The 18,479-nt window shown below is 36.3% G+C and overlaps 1 protein-coding gene across 10 annotated transcripts in view; it reads left to right on the plus strand.

Moving 5' to 3' along the window:
* The window catches only part of LOC135081675 (glutamate-gated chloride channel), a 52,789-nt gene that overhangs the window by 21,644 nt on the left and 12,666 nt on the right, over window positions 1–18,479 (plus strand). For 3 of the 10 annotated variants that reach the window (XM_063976449.1, XM_063976452.1, XM_063976454.1), the window contains exons 5-7: window positions 14,143–14,210; window positions 16,828–16,897; window positions 17,534–17,770. In XM_063976449.1, the coding sequence (XP_063832519.1) occupies window positions 14,143–14,210; window positions 16,828–16,897; window positions 17,534–17,770 (375 nt within the window). Of the gene's footprint in view, window positions 1–10,933; window positions 11,002–14,142; window positions 14,211–14,724; window positions 14,796–16,827; window positions 16,898–17,533; window positions 17,771–18,479 lie in introns of those variants that run through there. The other 7 variants (XM_063976448.1, XM_063976451.1, XM_063976455.1 and 4 more) reach the window with 4 other exon arrangements.

Here is an 18,479-nt window from a genome sequence, read left to right on the forward strand (position 1 = left end):
CCGCTAGTGTACTCGGAATCTATTTCGGTTACGTTAGTTTTTCATAAAACATTAAGTACAGCGTCAATTTAACTTTCAATTGTGTTATTTAAGAAAATCGAATAGAATAAAAAACCAATATTTTCAGCATTGATGAAATAATATTTCAGATCATAGAGAGATATTGCTTTTTCTGTGATCTGAGAGATTTAGTAGAGACTTTTCCTTATGTGACAACAGACTTAATACATTAGGTGATGACACTACATGACAATGACCCATTTAGTTAGACCAATAGACACAAAATTAATAGGTTACACTTTTTTACTTAGGAACTCTATTTTCTGTACGATTCAGAAGTACCAAAGCGCTACCAAAAACGTAGGTAATTTTATGTACACACGACAGCACATCAGGTTACCCATTTTTGTTGCAAACTCGCCCCTATTACAACTGCACAAGAACCCATAGTGGTTACGTTGCCGTGCCGTCGTCTGTACATACCTACATAATATCGTAAGTACCTTCTTGATTAAAAGGTAGAGTCGTGTTTCAGTGTAAGCTACAGCAAATCTAGTGTAACAGTTGTACTGTAATATAGCTCTTATTTTATGAGCAGTAAAGTAAGGCTCTAGGTTAACATATACTCGTACAGCAGCACATCAGGCTATACATTTTGTCGCAAAATAGCTCTTACTCCAACTACATAAGCTACAATCTTAAGGCTCTTTTGTACGTGAAAACGCCATCTGCTCCTAACACGCCCTTCTGAATTATGAAGGCGATTTACAATGAAATATAATAATTTGACAATGTCAACAAAAGTTATGAGGTTCCCCGCTTTTAGTTTTGTTCACGTTATTTTAGATGGACGTTGTGTGTTTTGGAAAATATTTTTACTGTAATGGACGGGGAGTTGTAATCGTAGTTCTTTTATTCGTTCGTTCGTTTCAGCCGAAAGACGTCCACTGCTGGACAAAGGCCTCCCCCAAGGATTTCCACAAATACCGGTCCTGCGCCGCTCGCATCCAGGCACCTCCCGCGACCTTCACCAGATCGTCGGTCCACCTAGTGGGAGGCCAATTCTTTTATTACATGTAGATTATGAAGAATAACTTTTGCACTGATGGGAACAGTCTCTAGACTGATGAGAGTCGATGGGAACCCTATTTTCTTCTAATTAATTCAATAGCTAGTCCATAGGATAATTTTCCCTGTGACAAATGAAAACTTTGTAGATGACGTCTCCTCCATTGATGGGAGACCCTATTTTCTAATTGATTTCATTTTTGCCCCCGTGACAAAAGGGTCCTTCATTGGTTGGGTTTTATTGGCGGTCAAGCTGTAGATCCTGGATGCACAGGAGTTGCAGCGGTGAGAACGAGAGGTGGGAATAGTGCCGTATACCTATACTTTTCATATCAAAGATAGTTTGTTATATTTTAATCAAAAATCTAGAGGTGTAAAATGTGATTAATGATGATTTACAGCTTAGATAGTTGTAAACTTTTCATTACACTCCACTCAAAATGAATCAAGATTATCACGTAGGTACTAATGTGAAATGACAATCGTAAAACAATGTTTTTCAAAGCTTTATTGCCAGCAATCTATGTCACTGTAGTCTGACAATCAACATGCCACTGCTATTTACTGACACGGACTAAAAAACCTGGATTACGGTGAATATTTAGTTCATGAACAAATGCTTTCGAATCAATAGTTTGTGCTATCTTTGTAGTAAATATCTACTGACATACGACAGTAATTTTGAGGTAGGTTATTGCTTTTTTGTTTACACATGTCCCATGTTTTGGGACTTTTTTTGTTTAAAACCTGGGTAAATGGACCTAAGCTAAACCACGAAAAAAAAAATTTCCAGTCATCGGTTTTTATGCCGTACTAGCTTTTGCCCGCGGTTTCACCCGCGTGAAATTTAGTGTCACAGATCGGCATAAATTATAGCCTATATGTTAATCTGGGTTACAAGCAATAATGCTGTAAAGTTTCAACAAAATCCGTTCAGTAGTTTTTGCGTGAAAGAGTAACAAACATCCAGACATTCTGACATCCAAACCACGTCCAAACTTTCGCATTTATAATATTAGTAGGATTAGTAGGATGGGCATTTTTAGTTACAAGTTAAACCTTAGAATTTTAATTGATGAAATAGGTTACATATTACGAACGTCAAGATTATCAACGCAATAACAGCAGAATAAAGAAAATAGCTTGTATCAACTAGAAAACTGCATGTTCTCGGTTTTCTCTATGTTTAACTTAAGTGCGTAGTTATTAAGTATATATCAGTATGTATTATAATTATGATTTCACTGCTTATCTACGTCTATATTAATTTTAATTAATTAAATGTTATAATCATCTCAAATAGTAGCCACTGGGCCTTTACTCATACGAGTAGAAAATAGAAATCTAATTAGTACATAAACACCAATATTTATTTATTTTATGTCGTTATATGTAAGAACGAGTAATTATGTCAGGAAAAAACTAAAGCAACTTCTCGAGATATAATTTCGTATTTCAATAGTGAAAATCAGCTTGTGTATTTTCCCAGTTCGATTGAGAAATTGCAATCTTACCTAAAAGGAAAGGAAATTGTAGGTACAGTCAGTGTCAAATACTTTATGACACCTAACGTAGTATAGCCAAAAAGTTCGCAACACGTTTTTGTTACAATTTTAAGAATTGACAACTTTTGGCCACTTTGGGTATGCTGACTGTACTTACTGTCTGATTTTATGTATCAGAGACTCTACTTCTTTACAAAAGACAAACGACTCTACTAAATATAGCCAAATGTTTATAGTAAATATTGATAAAAATCAATCAAAATAACAAATTACAAACTAACGATACAACTTGTCCACTCTATAAAAATATTTTGTCACAAGATGGATAAGCCATTCTGAAACTCCTTCCAAACGTCCAAAAAGCCTAATGTACAATTTCCTCAAGTCGTTTGTCCACATTGTGTCCAAGGCTGTTCAGTTGATATATTCAACTTCTGCATTTATATTCACTTTGACAAATGAGGATTGCTGGCTCTTTGTGATTGTAAGAGCCGATTGATTGATGCTGAATGAGGACTGAAGGGCTCGATTAATTTTATCTGTAGCATACATAGCTAAGAGCCTCAGTGACCATTTAAACATTGGACATTCGATTTTGCCTAACGCCCGTATTTCAAAACAAAAACATTACTATGATGTCTCACAGTGCGCGTGGACGCACAGGGTCACACACGAACCAATCACAGAGCTCTATTCAATGCTGTGCGTTCGATTTGCTGCTTCAATTAAGCAAGCATCGTTTGTGAATACGGGCGTCAAGGCACAGAGGAGGGAAAATATATTTCAGAGAGTGAAAAGCTTGCTGTACCAATTTTATTCGAAAATGAATTTCTATTTTAAAGCACAAATACTATTTCCTGGAAAAAGCTTTTTTATTAGGTTCTGTCCATTAAATGAAGCTGGATTTCTTGCAGCTCTATTATAAAGAAAAAATCTTAGTTTTAAATAAAGTACCTACCTTTTAGAGCGCAGTACAAAATGTAGAACGTCAATAGAAAATATTTCAAGATTCTCGGGACTATTCCCACATCTAGTTCCCACCGCTGCAACTCCTGTGTAGCCAGGATCTACAGCTTGACCGCCAATAAAAACCCAACCAGTGAAGGTCAAGTTTGTCCCGGGGGAAAGTTCAACTGTCATTGGACCCGCAACTAAATTAATCAGAAGGACAGGAGGAGGATCAAAATACAATAAAAAAATCGACAAAATCCGAATTCTTGAATGCCAGGAGTAGCTATAATTGATATGGTTAATTACATCAAACAGCAGATGGGATCTAATTAAACGGCACAAATATTTAGTAATAAAATGTACTCGGGATAGTAAATCACTAAGTACACCATAATAAAACACCTTAACGAAAAAGGGCTACAATAAAGTTAAAGATAAAAATGATTGGAATATTTACCTGCCCAGATCGCATCGATATTTATGGCTATGTATATTTTAAAGACTGTAAACCCTTGAAAAGGAGGCTGACAATAGTGACTGAGTTTCTTGCGCTGCTTCTTCTCAGCACTGGCCCATTTATTGTCCCGAAGCAGTGGTAGGGTTAATACTGGGATTGTAAAAGTGCTTTTTAAAAGCCTATTTGGAAAAATAAATGAGTTTTATTAGGTAATTGTAATAGATGCTATTTTGCGATAAGCTTGCGTAGTCTGATGAGCAGGCTGTACATAATTTATTATCTTCCTTAGGCAGTTCTTCGTTAATCCTCACCTATAATTATAAATTAAAATGACACACAATGGCGCTCTTTATGTCCTCCTCGAAAAAAGATGTCATTACCTTCATTAATCATTACTCGCACTTAACCTTTTGAAGTATCATCCTCTACCGGCGATTTATCATTAGACCAGCAAAGAAAATCTGCTAAGATGTTCCTAAAAAGCAATTTACTAAAGTGGATTCACTCTAGGGTTGTCAGCTGCAATTATTAGTATCATTATTCTAAATATTTGCGAAATAAAAGCGTTACTACTATTAACTTTTGAAATGATAACACAAGATTTCTTCAGCTTCAAACTTATATTTCAGCAAAACAAAAACATGCAACGACAACCGAAAAAGGCGGGATTGAATCAATGACAAAATGACACCAAATGTCAAATAAAAAAAACAAACCATGGCAAGGACATCTAGTCATACAGCCTACTTTTAAAATTTAATTCCAACACTCCCACTAAATTTTATAACATCTTATGATATACATAAGCTTAAAGTTAACCTATTAACATCTCTTAAACTAATAGAAATATTCAAAGGTATACATAATAAGTACACAACAAAAAAAAACTACACATACCTACTATGTGTTCAACTTAACAGTGTATTCTATACAACATAACAGTATATTCTAAAAATATATAACAAAAGATACCCATCAATTATCAGACAATATTACATCTCTTATGTGTTGAAATCTAGAAGTAGGGAGAGCCTTTGTCAAAATATCAGCCAATTGTTCAGAACTTGGCACATACTTAATACTGATCAAGTTATGCTGTACCTTCTCTCTAATAAAGTTAAATTTAACATCAATATGTTTTGTTTTTTTATGATATACTGGATTATTTATTAATTTAATTGTACTCTGGTTATCAATACATAAAGTTGTGCAATTTACATTAATATCAATTTCTTTAAAGAATTGTTTCAACCATAAAAGATTTTTGGCGGCCTCACATCCAGCCATAAACTCGGCCTCAGTGGTTGATAATGCAATACAAGACTGCTTCTGACTAGCCCAAGATACAGGACCACCATTTAACATAAAAATATAGCCAGTAGTAGACTTTCTGGTGTCTAGATCCCCAGCATAATCAGAATCTGAATATCCCATTAAATTTTCATGACCTTGATACTTGATACATAAATCTTTAGTTTTAATAAGATAACGAATTATTCTTTTAAGCTGTGTAACATGTTCTAAACTCGGTCTATTAATATATCTACTTAATAGATTAACACCAAATGAAATATCTGGCCTAGTTGCTGTGGACAAAAACAATAATGACCCTATGGCCTCTCTATAAGGAAAATCAATCTTCTCATTATCATCATCACCTTTAGTTATTTGAACATTTACATCAACAGGTGTATTACAGGGGTGTGCTGTACTCATATTAAATTTGTCTATTATTTGCTCAATATATTGTTTTTGATAGATACATACAGAATTATCAGATTTTAAAATTTCCAGACCAACAAAGCGGCTTAAACTCAATTCTTTGATATTAAATCCTTGCTTTAAGTAGTTTACAATTTGATCTAATACTGTATTTGACTGAGACATTATCAAAGCATCATCAACATATAAAATTAGCAAGGCTTTAACATCATTAAAGTTTCCTACAAACACACAATTATCTGCCTGTGACTGAACAAACCCAAACTTTAATAAAAAATCTGTAAACTTTTTGTTCCAACAACGGGACGCCTGTTTTAAGCCATATAAGGATTTGTTCAGCTTACAAATTTTATTTGAAGGTGCCTTTACCCCATCAGGGATTTCCATAAAAATGTCCTCCTCTAAATCCCCATACAAAAAAGCTGTTTTAACATCTAACTGTCTTATTTTCCAGTTATATTCAGTAGACATAGACAAAAGTATCCTTATTGACTCATACCTCGTGGTGGGGGAAAATATTTCCTTGTAATCTATTCCCTCAACTTGTGTGAAACCACGGGCACAAAGTCTAGCTTTATATCTGTCAACTTCACCATTTTGGTTTCTTTTGATATCAAAAACCCATTTCGATGTTATAGTTCTCTGATCTGCCTTATCAACATAACTCCATGTATTATTGGTGTGATGAGCCTCTAGTTCTTCATTAATTGCTTCTAGCCATAGTTTATATTCCTTACTATTAACTGCTTCATCATAAGTAACAGGTACATTTAGCTCTAATAAGTTGGCCTCAAAAATTTGATTCCTTCGTGGTCGTAGAGTAACATTTGAATCGCATATGTTAGAATAATCTATTTCTTGTGAAGGTTCATATGTCTCATCTTGTTCATCAACAGCAGAGTATGTACTATTATCACTTTCACTGCTCTGATCAATCAAATTCCTCTCTGAGTGATCTGTTATCTCTTCATTTTCTTGGCATTCATTATCATCACAAATGAAAATCCGTGATTCATTCCTTATAATCTCAGGACTTTTCTGTTCATTAAAAATTACATTTCTTGAAACTGTAATTCTTTTAGTGTTCGGGTCATACATTTTGTAATTGTTATTATCATAGCCAACTAACATCATTTTGTGGCTTTTACAATCCAGCTTTGTTCTCAACTGATCAGGTACATGGACATATCCTTCACACCCAAAAACTCTGATATGATCCAAGGCAGGTTTTACACCACTCCACAGTTCTATAGGTGTCATATTAGGAGTTTGGCTAGAGGATGTGCGATTCAATAAGTAAACAGCACAGTTGACTGCTTCTGCCCACAGATTGAGTGGTAGACTACGGGCATACAGCATGGACCTAGCACTTTCTACAATTGTCCTGATTTCTCTTTCAGCCCGACCGTTTTGTTCAGGAGTGTAAGGGGCTGTGAGTTCATGAGAGATACCTTCACTGTCTAAATATTCTTTAAAGTCTTTGCTTATGTATTCTCCACCATTATCAGTATGAAATGTGCGCACACCATGTAAAAAAAAGTTTTTGATTTTTGCATTATATTTTTTAAAGCAGTTCAACACATCACACTTGTTTTTTAGAAAGTACACATATCTAAAACTTGTTGCAGCATCTTTAAAAATGACAAAATATTTCATACCTTGTACAGACGGCACATTGAATGGTCCACAAACATCACTGTAAACAACATCACCTGGTTGCAGTGGTCCCCTGTTGGATTTCTGGAATGGTTGACGAGCATGCTTGCCAAAAGCACAGCCCTCACATACAAACTTGTCACTGTCTGATAAGTCCACACCAGTTATCACATTATTTTTACACATTTTCTCAATTTCTTTGACATTCAAGTGTCCTAAACGTTCATGCCATGTTTTTAAGTCCAATTTTTGCACAACATTACACACAGGATTTTGAACTGTTTTCACTTTTAACTCATATAGATTGTTACTTTGTAAAGATGCACACATCACTATTTTATTGTCTTTGTAAATCAAAGCATCAGCTTCTTTCTTCACAATAATATAGCCTTGCCTTGTCACAGCTCCTTCAGACAAAAGGTTTCTTCTCAGGTTTGGTACATAAAGCACCTTTTTCAAGATACTTGTCTCCCACTGTCCATTGACACACCTACTAATCAGAACATTTCCTTCTCCTATCACTTCTATTGCTTCTTGATTTCCTAATTTCAGTGGAGATCCAGTATATTCATACAGTTCCACAAAACTTTCTCGTTTGTAACACATGTGAGCAGAGGCACCGCTGTCCAATATCCATTTGCTGCTCTCATCATCATCTTTCCAGTTAGCACTTGCTACATTGAAAGCTAACATGTTTCTCTCCCCTTCATTTTGTTTTTGTTTGGGAGCTCGGCAATCTCTTGCGAAGTGACCTCGCTTTCCACAATTGTAACATATAAAACGGTGTGATTTCTCTTCTGATTCTTTATTTGCCTTAGAAGATGGGACAGGTTTTCTTTTTGCACTCTGTTTTGCCACTAATAAAGCTGTTTCATTCTCATCTTCAACATTCAAGCTGGCCTCCTCGTCCAATAATCGAGCAGTCAAGTTGATTATTGTTTGTTTACTTGAATCAAGTGACATCCAGGCCTGACGGAGAGATCTGTATTTAGGAGGTAGTGTACTCAGTATCTTGGTTATAATTGCAGTATCACTGATATCTTCTCCATTTTCTTTTAGCTGTTTAGCCAAACTTTCAACTTTTGCTATATGTTGAGCAATGCTATCTGCCGGCGACATTTTGTATTGGTAAAAGCGTTCATGCAACATCATTTTGGTCATTTCCGATTTTTGTTCATAGATGGATTCGAGTTTGGTCATCACCTCAAGCGCCGTTTCACAGTTCTCAATGAGTGCTACTTGTTTCAGATCCATTGCAGACGTCATTATAAACATTGCCATCCCGTCATCTTTATTCCACTGAGTGGCATTTGTTTCTGATTTTGGCGTGTTGATGTCTAGCCCTTTGGCACGCAGGGCGCATTTTATCTGGAATTTCCATTGCTTAAAGTTGGAGCCATCGAATTTTTCAAGATTGATTGCTTTTCCAAATTCCATTTTGAGGTTGTGAACAACACGCGTGCAGTGACGCTTTTGTTGTCCAGCATATGAAACTATTTCACTACTTTCTGCTCTTTGTTTATCACTCGCGTGGGTCTGGGCCCATAACCTATTAACTTTTGAAATGATAACACAAGATTTCTTCAGCTTCAAACTTATATTTCAGCAAAACAAAAACATGCAACGACAACCGAAAAAGGCGGGATTGAATCAATGACAAAATGACACCAAATGTCAAATAAAAAAAACAAACCATGGCAAGGACATCTAGTCATACAGCCTACTTTTAAAATTTAATTCCAACAACTACTACATTTTGTTTCAGTAAAAGAGTTTCGTTTAAATCTTCGATCAACAATACCAATTAAATATCGGGTCAGAACAAAAAATACGTCTCAGGAAATAACAGCGCAATTGAGAAGTTAGTTTTGATTTATCAACGCCAACTCACAGTTAGCGGGCATGGGAATTTTACAGACTTTGAAATCTATATATATAAAAATGAAACCCGTTTCGCGTTGTCACGGCATCACGTGTGAACGGCTGAACCGATTTCGATAATTCTTTTTTTTAAATGTTTGTGGAAGTCCAAGGATGGTTCTTACGGAAAAAAATATTAAGAAAATCTCTACGCTAAGGCGGTACGAAGTTCGCCGGGTCAGCTAGTATTACAATAAATTGATGCAATTGATTAAAAGAAATTTATTACAACAAAAGATCTCACTTCTCAAGTGCGCTCTTATTTTCCGAAGGGTAATTTTTGCGCTGACCTGAAATAAAATTAAGGTGGTGAATTTGAACCATCGACTATTTTTAGAAATGGCAATTTCGAAAATACCTACTGTATTGGATATTTTTAATGGCAACCCTAGTTCCCGCCCATAAAAGATTGGTCGAAGGAGTACGCAGAACGCCAGTCATGGTCATTTGAACGATATTTTTCTTTTAAATTAATGATAAAGATAAAGAATAGATCGACAGTAATGTGGGTGGAGAAACAATTTTCATTTTTCATGAGGAAACTTTTGAAGAACTCTCTAGAAATGACGTCCAATGCATTTGCATTGAGCACACAGTCATTCGGGAAAATTTTAATAAACTTAGACAATATTTAATAGGTACGAGTAAAACAAATATACATAGGTATTTTATTGTATTTTGACAAATTCGATCACAATAACACTGAAGCTTCAATATTTAAAACGTTTACAGCAACTCCATTTACAACACGTCATACAAAAACGTAGTAAATTGAAACGCAAAGCACACAGTAATTTATCACGAACGCCCATTAATGGTACGATCGTTATTTCTGTATTTATCATCGCAAACTATCTATTAGGGTGTTTTCAATACCTGTCAATGTTTTGTTCATTCAATAAGGGCTAAGGCACTAAAGAGTTTGGCCTTTCATCATCAGCAGGTCATTTAGTATCTACTGCAATAGCAAGCCCTCTTTTCAGAAGAAAATGGAGGAAATGGCCTACACTTCCCACCCTGGCTATAGGGGTTGAAGCTTGGCCTTTGTAGCAAGGCAACTGGTAGTAGTCAGGAACTAGTATATTATGGCATAGATAAAGGTAGAACCTTGAATAAAATAGATAATAAATAACACTAGTTATCTACACCTAAGATGAGATCATTTTTGATTTGATTTCTGATTGAATGTTATTTGATGTCTTTGAATGTTAAGATTATACAGGGTGGAATTTTGTAATGCCACCTGGAGGGAAAGTACTCTTACTGATCATCCCATATTTCATGAGCTGAACGAGATCCTGCCATAGATTTTGACAAGGAAATGACGTCACTACTTCGCCAACTCAATTGAATTTTCACCAAGTTTTAAGTAATCTAAATATTAAAATGTCCAGTTGATTGAAAACTTAATGAAGGCTAGAATTAAGTGTTATTTTGGAGGAGTTGTGACTAGGAATTAGTGGCAGCTGTCAAACACCAAATTCTTCCAACACTGTCTGCCGCCGACAGTTATGTTAGCAATCTTGTCGGCAGCCGACAGCTCCATGACTTAGGTATCTTTTAATACCACTTAGTCCTTAAGTAAGGGTTCACATGCCAAGTCTTATCGCACTTCTTCGAAATTTCTCATCTTCACCACAATGACATTCAACAGATGGTCCAGCTGTTGTTAGCATTAACCTGTTCGTCAGGAGCATTACAACCATAAGCGACATTAAGATGGTTAGTATGCAGCCGCAGTCGTCGATGTAGCGTAGTTTTAAAGACCTTACGATGTAGCGGATCCGGGCTTTAACGTGTTAAGTATGTGAGGTCTAAGGTTTTTCGACGATGAGTGTTAATTTTTTAATGGTATCTAACCTTTTTGGGTTTAAGTTAAACTAAAACCATGCTAAAGAACAAACAGTTACAACAAATAGGTGTAGAAATCTCGTAAATATTTCTTAATTAGTTTTCATTTCACAATGCGCCATTTGTGTCAAAAATGGGAGTCACTAAAAGTGGACTTCAGAAAATAATGTGTAGGTTTGAGCTGTGGTATTTCAGATACATTTTTTGTGTGTTTTAGATTTAGGATCCGGTAAATCGAAAGGTCTTTAAGGCTGTGGTAGAGCTTGCAACGCTCCCGATGTGTTTCTGTCACTCACCCAACTGTAAAAGTGTCTAAATGTGGATTCTAAGGCCAGATTTTAACTCGTCTTATTTTTATATTTTCGTTATCTATGTCGAGCATTCGTTTTAGTTATTGACTACATTTTTGTTGATTTGATTTTGTTGTAAGAGTTTCAAAATGTCAGTAACTAAAGCATTGCGTTATATTCTTAATTCTTGGTGTTGTCCTAAACTTGTAAACGGCCAAATATGTCTTTCAAGATTAAAGGTCTTACATGGATAGCCACCTGCATTAATACAAACTGATCTATTGAAATGATTCTTCATTATGATGAAACAAATCAAATATTTTAAACCAATAATGAATATTTTGTCATCATATTTTTAAGTTTTTGTATTAAATTTTAAGTCATTACAACAAGCCCCAATCTTAATAATAGGGATAAGAATGCTTCTGTAAAGGCATCGGACTAACTGAAATACCGAGTACGGGCGTCGCGAAGTTGAGCATAAAGATTGAAAAGTTTTGACTCCGCCACCACAATTAGTCTTGCTGAACAATTTCGAGCCACCATTAATAAAATTTGTCATCAACGTCGTTGTGGAACTTAAACGTTCTGTCACTATCCCCTGACAGTTACTCAGCACAATATTGCAGGGCGATTTAAAAAATCGATGGAAGGACTACGTGGCACGCGATTGGAACGATCCCTATTAAATAAAGGGTAGTATTTAAACGAGTGACTGTAAATTTATGTTGTAAGTGTCAAAAATAATTAATGTGGGCTAAAGAATTACTAAGTGAGCGACTGAGTGCGAGTAACGAAAAATCAAAATAACAGCATCTTACAATAAAAAATTGAGTTCCTTAAAATACAAAATGAGAAGCTTCATAATATTTGAGCGACCTAATATTTGATTGAGTGTCAACGTTAGGTCCTGCATTTTTTTCAATATTTGGCAAATGCTTTTTTTATACTGAGCGGTATTTTTAACTTTAATGAAGTGTTTCGAATGCAAAAACTACTTTGAAAAATACTGTTATGATCAGCGTATTATGAGCCCAAATTTAAATAATAAATGATCTTATGAAATAAATATTTGACGGAACACTATTCTAGTAGCGAAAAAAATAAATCATTAAAATTTAAGGGTAGGTAATCAAATGAAACAATATATTACGAAAAATGAAATAAATTTGTATTTTCTTAATCGAATCAACAAAAAAAAAACAAAATAAAATAAGTCGCTTCTGTCAACCCAAAAAAACGTAATCTTATTAATAAGGTTCATTGATTGGTACCTATGAGGATTGAGGAGCTCTACCTACTCATCGTCACTGTATGATAAGTGCTGGCTTGGACTTAGCGGGCCGGCCTCATTTTCTTTCTTCCAATAGGTATCAGTTTTGCTTCCAGTGTGGCGGTGTTGTTAGTTTGAGCTGAATTGCTAGACCCAAAACGTGTTTGCATACATATTTTGTTAAAAATTCGGGACAGTCGCCCCGCCCCCATTCGAATTCGCGCGCTGTAACAATCTGTAGTTTTCATTAATAAAGCGTATCAAAATAAAAAACATGAGACCTCAAATATAATATCAGTAACCAATAATCATTAATAAAGCAGCTCACAAAACTTTGCTTAGTATTAACTTTTTTGTAGTTCGTTCAGTAAAACCTCAATTAGAAAAATCTAATGTATCTTCATATTAAAGTTGCCCTCTCTGTATTTCTAGTCGCTCACTTAGTAATTTAGTCGCCCGGATAGTATTTTTATGTCTGAAATGTAATAATCAAAACCCACATTTTGTAAGCTCGTTCTGGATTTTATTATTGATCAATATTCGTCGTTAGTTTGGTAAATTTTTCGCTTACTCAAATTCATACCGCTCAAGGTATTAAAACAGTATGCCATCATCAGTCGCAAAGTTTTTTTTTGTCGCTCGTTTTATAATTCCCCTTAAATAAATCAGTACGTGGCAATGGGTTACGTTTCAAAGTTTCGTGTTCCGTGGCATCCTGCCCACTTATAAAGTTGTAACACAACTTTGGGTTAACAACGAGCCCGTCGTGTGCTGCCGCGTTTTCGTTTCTAGAACAAATGTTAATTTCCGGCCTCCAGCCCTCGCCGGCCTCCCTCCACCATGAATTTGCAAATGAAAGAAATTTTCCTCATGCCTCTAATCCTCCGCTAAGCGCTCCGCTGCGACCTCTGCGGCACTAAAGCGACTTCCCCAATCCGACCATAATTGGACGACCAAAACTGACGCATTCCCCCAAAACTGCAACTCACTTTTGCAACAAAAGCATTCAAATTTTAACTAAAAACAATGGAAGACCGCAACCTCAGATTCAAATAAACAACCGAGAAACTGAGCTTTCAATCAACTTTTTGTAGCAATGTCTTATTGAAACTCTCCTTGCCTGTGATTAAAATCTTGCTGTCTCTTTACACTAACACAAATTCCCGTCAACAAAGACATCGTCACGCTTTAGTTCGTTCCCGAAGTCGACTTTCTGTTGTTTGTTTGTATTAATGTTTTTTTGGTGTGTACTCATCGATTAAGACATCCATCGACATGACACATAACAACTTTTGCAGGTACCTACAAGGTGAGTCGGTCAGAATAAACGACTTGTTTCAGAATTGACGACACACGGCGCAAAATTTTTCACTCCCCCATTAGACGATAGGGTTAGATCCAATAGATTCTACCATATAACTTAAACCGTATATTTTGCTTGGTACTTAGATGGGCCAGCGGTAGTGAGCGTCAATATATTTGTCAGAAGTATATCAAAGATCGATGACGTCACAATGGTAAGTCTATAAGGACAGACTGGACCGCGTTTAGATTAAGTCACAGTTTTAAGTCGTCATCCTCGCGTTCAAGTCAAATGAATGGGTAAACCTATCCGGATTGTGAGGAGGCTAGGTTTACCCACTATGTGTAATGTTTTTTTCTATTTTCTTTTATTTCATTAATTCCCGTTTGGTGTCGACGACCAAAATCGTTTTTAAGTCGAGCCGCGCGGTTTCAACGCAATCTCTCCACTCTCGCCTTCGACTGGACTGTCCCCTTAGTATCGACAATTTGAGTTTTCTTTTTATTTAGACTGGCTGGTTGTCCTTAGATTTCATCTGAAAGGGCAGTAGCTTCCTGTGATGAGATGGGCTGCCGGCTTTGGGCGGCGCCATGTCATTACGCTTTAGCATCTGACATCAAAACCATCAACTAATTTCTGAGCCTTGGTTATAAAATATCACGTGTTACTTATGTAAAGTTGTCTGTTCAATTCTGGGGTTTAATAATTGATTTTTTTTTGTCATTAAGGCGACGGTGCCACTCTAGTACACGTGAACATGTATCTACGATCGATCAGCAAAATAGATGATTATAAAATGGTGAGTGCTGCACTTGATCTCAATACAGATGGCGCCTTTATCATAAACGAAGGTTTTGGATAACCAATGATGGCTAGCAGAGTTCAGTGCTGACTAAAACTTAGTTTATGATAAAAGTGATCATACTCGTACAAATAAATGAATATTTGGCAATACTTGCACTTTGCTAAATTATCAGCTATTGTATTTGGATACGTGTTTGTTTGTATTGGTTTCCTTTTTTTTTTTGTATATTTATTATCGTTTTTATTATCTATTTTTACCCTGATTTTCGCACTGTATTTTTGGTTTATGTAATTTTGATTTGACCCCCTCCCGTTAATAAAAAAATATATATAAAATACTAGCAAGTTTTGTGGTGCGGAGCCGCGCACTCCTAATTTTCTAAAACTTTATAAATAAAAGAAAAAGACTAACGTAGATTCTAAAAAAGTTTATTTTTTATTTTTACTTGATTTTAATTTACATGCTCTTTTTATTTCATTTTTTTACACATTTATGTTCCCGTTATATTATTTTGTTTGGAGATTTTGAGAAGTTTACATCTGTACAAAGAGTAGGAGTTCTGTAAAAACACAGACCTGATGGATTATTGGCACAACGTAGTAGCACAAGTAACGAGCGACACGACGCCGGCGGTCGTCCGTCCGGCACGTCCGACGTCTGCAGACCAAGACGGCTCACGGCCTGAGGCCACGCTTGTAGCAGGGCACGGGGTACCGCGGCCCGCACCAAACACTCACCTCATATTACCATTTTACTTTCCGTTCTTTTGTTTTGTCCAATCATGCTTCTTTTAACTGTCATGCAATATTTGATGAGGAATACTAAAAACTATTTTGGTCGTGTACTTCGACAGTACTTATTGTTGATATTGTCTTGTTTATGTGAATTTGTGTTGTGTAAATCGTACGGGGATCGTCGCGCCCGCACTCGGCTTCGTGCTTCTCGGTGGCTGTCCACCATAATGTGACACCTGACCCCGACGTCCGCTAGACGTACCGTAGCTCTAGTTAATGGCCGATGTGCATGAAGGTAAAAGTTAAAGCATTCCATCGACGAATGCGAGACGGTGAGTCGGTAACGCTTGGCTACAACCGCTAGATTGTCGGAACGCATGATTTTATTCGCCTGACGAATTAGCTCGGGGTTATCTTTTGGATGCGTCCTGCGAGTGCCAGGGAAGGGCCTGGCCCGCTGCCTAGCCATCGCGAGTCTCATCCATCATCCGAGCCACCTCACCCCTCTAACACCGCCGTCTCCAAAAGCTAACATCGGGACCGCATGCATCGATTAGTTTTCTGCATTCGCATTTTCTGTAACGATAATTCATTTGACTTGCTCCCGTGATGTTGAGGGTTCGTTCCTTTGCTTGATGTCAAATTAATTATTCGAGGAACCTCCGACACCACCCCCGTAGACTAAAAACTGATTTGTGTCAATAACTCCTGTGATATCAAATGAATATTCAAAATTATCATCAACAGCACTGAACATTGGCATTCTTGTTGAAGCACAAATAGGCGAAATATTGGCACAAATAATAATCACAATGAATTTAAAGCTTGAGGCGAATAATATTCATATCATACAGTAGTGTTAGCTTCATGCATTAATATAAAAGATGTGAATCATATAATAAATAGATTTTCAAAGTCCAAACAAAGATAAAAGCTTTTAGGAAAGTGTTGCACATCTGGATGTTTTTGTGAATAAATTTTAAAGTAATAGATTTTCAAAATGTAGAGTTCACAAAAAGAATCAATGGATAAGACTCATTAGGTGTAGAATCATTTCAACGTTGGAATATTGTCAAACTTTAGTACACTATTGAAGAAGTAATTACGACTAATTACGATTGATATTTTCTTCTAGCTCTATTATGATTCTAGCTGATCCCAAAATGGGATTCAAATCTGTACTAACTATTTATAGCCGTTTTCCAAATGTTTTTTACCCGTAGCGTTTGACAATGTTGCAACGCATTCGACTGCAACTTTGTCAAAGTCTACAAGTGATGGTGTGCTTTCAGGAATATTCAGTCCAGTTGACGTTCAGGGAACAGTGGTTAGATGAGCGGCTGAAGTTCAACAATTTGGGAGGTAAGATTTTTGGGCAGCAGCAAATGATATTTTAGAGCCAGTATAACTTAGACTAGGCACAGATCACCGATTTTTAGTTGGCCGATAGTTGTGCCCGATTTTAAATTGTATGAAGAATCGGCCAAATCAAATAGGTACGCACTTTCATACATTGTCCATACTGATCAATTGCCCGACTAAACTATCGGCCGACGAAAAATCGATGGTCTGCGCCTAGGCTTAGACTTACTTTCGTCCAAATCTGTAAATCTTCTACAGAAAATGGCTTATTTAATAATATTTAATAGATGATAGAATGTCCCGTACTAATTATAATGGTTCGTTCGTTCGTTCGTTTCAGCCGAAAATTATAATGGTAACTGAAGAAAAGTTCTGTTTTTTGTAATAATTCCGTAATGAATATTCTGATTGATGTTTTTGAGAAAAGTTCTATTGGGTCTGAATTCGTTAACTAATAGAATTCTAAGTATTTCCCTAATGATAACATGATAAGTCTTACCGATAGTTATTGAACTTTTTGGAAACTAAACAAAAGAGGAGAGATTTATTACTTCATTTAAAATACCTTTTCACAAACTTAAAAATATCAAGCACTTCGTGAAGTGTTCACGAACTTATAAACCTTCTTTCCAACAGGTCGCCTCAAATACCTAACCCTGACCGAAGCCAACCGCGTCTGGATGCCCGATCTGTTCTTCTCCAACGAGAAGGAGGGTCACTTCCACAACATCATCATGCCGAACGTGTACATCCGTATCTTCCCCAACGGGACTGTGCTGTACAGCATCCGTATCTCGCTGACTCTGTCTTGCCCCATGAATCTGAAGCTTTACCCGCTGGATAAGCAGACCTGCTCGCTGAGGATGGCTAGCTGTGAGTACCCCTTTTTATTAAAATGAGCTTTTTACTTCTAGATGAATTATTGTTCCTGAGTCTCAGACAAACACAAGTTTTTATATGCACTTACAAATACCAACAGTCAAGTTTTTCGCTATGAAATACGAGCATACATTGAAGAGAAGGTAAAATAGGATGACTTTTGATTGTAATCTCACTAGTTTCGATGTGATCTATGATAGAGTGAGCTTGTGCAGAAAATGCCTATTCACTATGAAGCATAGCGCTGAAAAATGTTGCAACAGACTAACTAAGTATATTTGTGTTTAGGACAGTGATGATATGATAATATAAAATTATGGTGGTACCTTATAAATTGATCAGACTAGTAAAAGATCGAACTGGTAAAGGGCTAAAAAGCCACTTTTAGAACTAGAACACAAGTCTAAGATTTGGCCAACTTGTGCTCTTTGCAAAAACTCTCTCTAAAACCGTTATATACAGACAAAGAAGAAATAGCTTACCTGTCAAACAAAGTGAACTTTAGTTACGAGACGAAAACATTACGTTGAACCAACAAAAATATTTTATCACTGCGTAAACAGTTCAGTCATTACCGCACGTTTGCGCCGCCCTAGTAAAAATACGCCAATGTTTACGCTACTGTATCGCACTTGGTGCACGATAGAAGCACAGAAACGTCTCTAAGACATGAAACACGTAACCTCAGATCATAGAAAGGGAA

Source organism: Ostrinia nubilalis, chromosome 20, assembly GCF_963855985.1.
Source record: "Ostrinia nubilalis chromosome 20, ilOstNubi1.1, whole genome shotgun sequence".
In the NCBI taxonomy this organism is placed as follows: domain Eukaryota; kingdom Metazoa; phylum Arthropoda; class Insecta; order Lepidoptera; family Crambidae; genus Ostrinia; species Ostrinia nubilalis.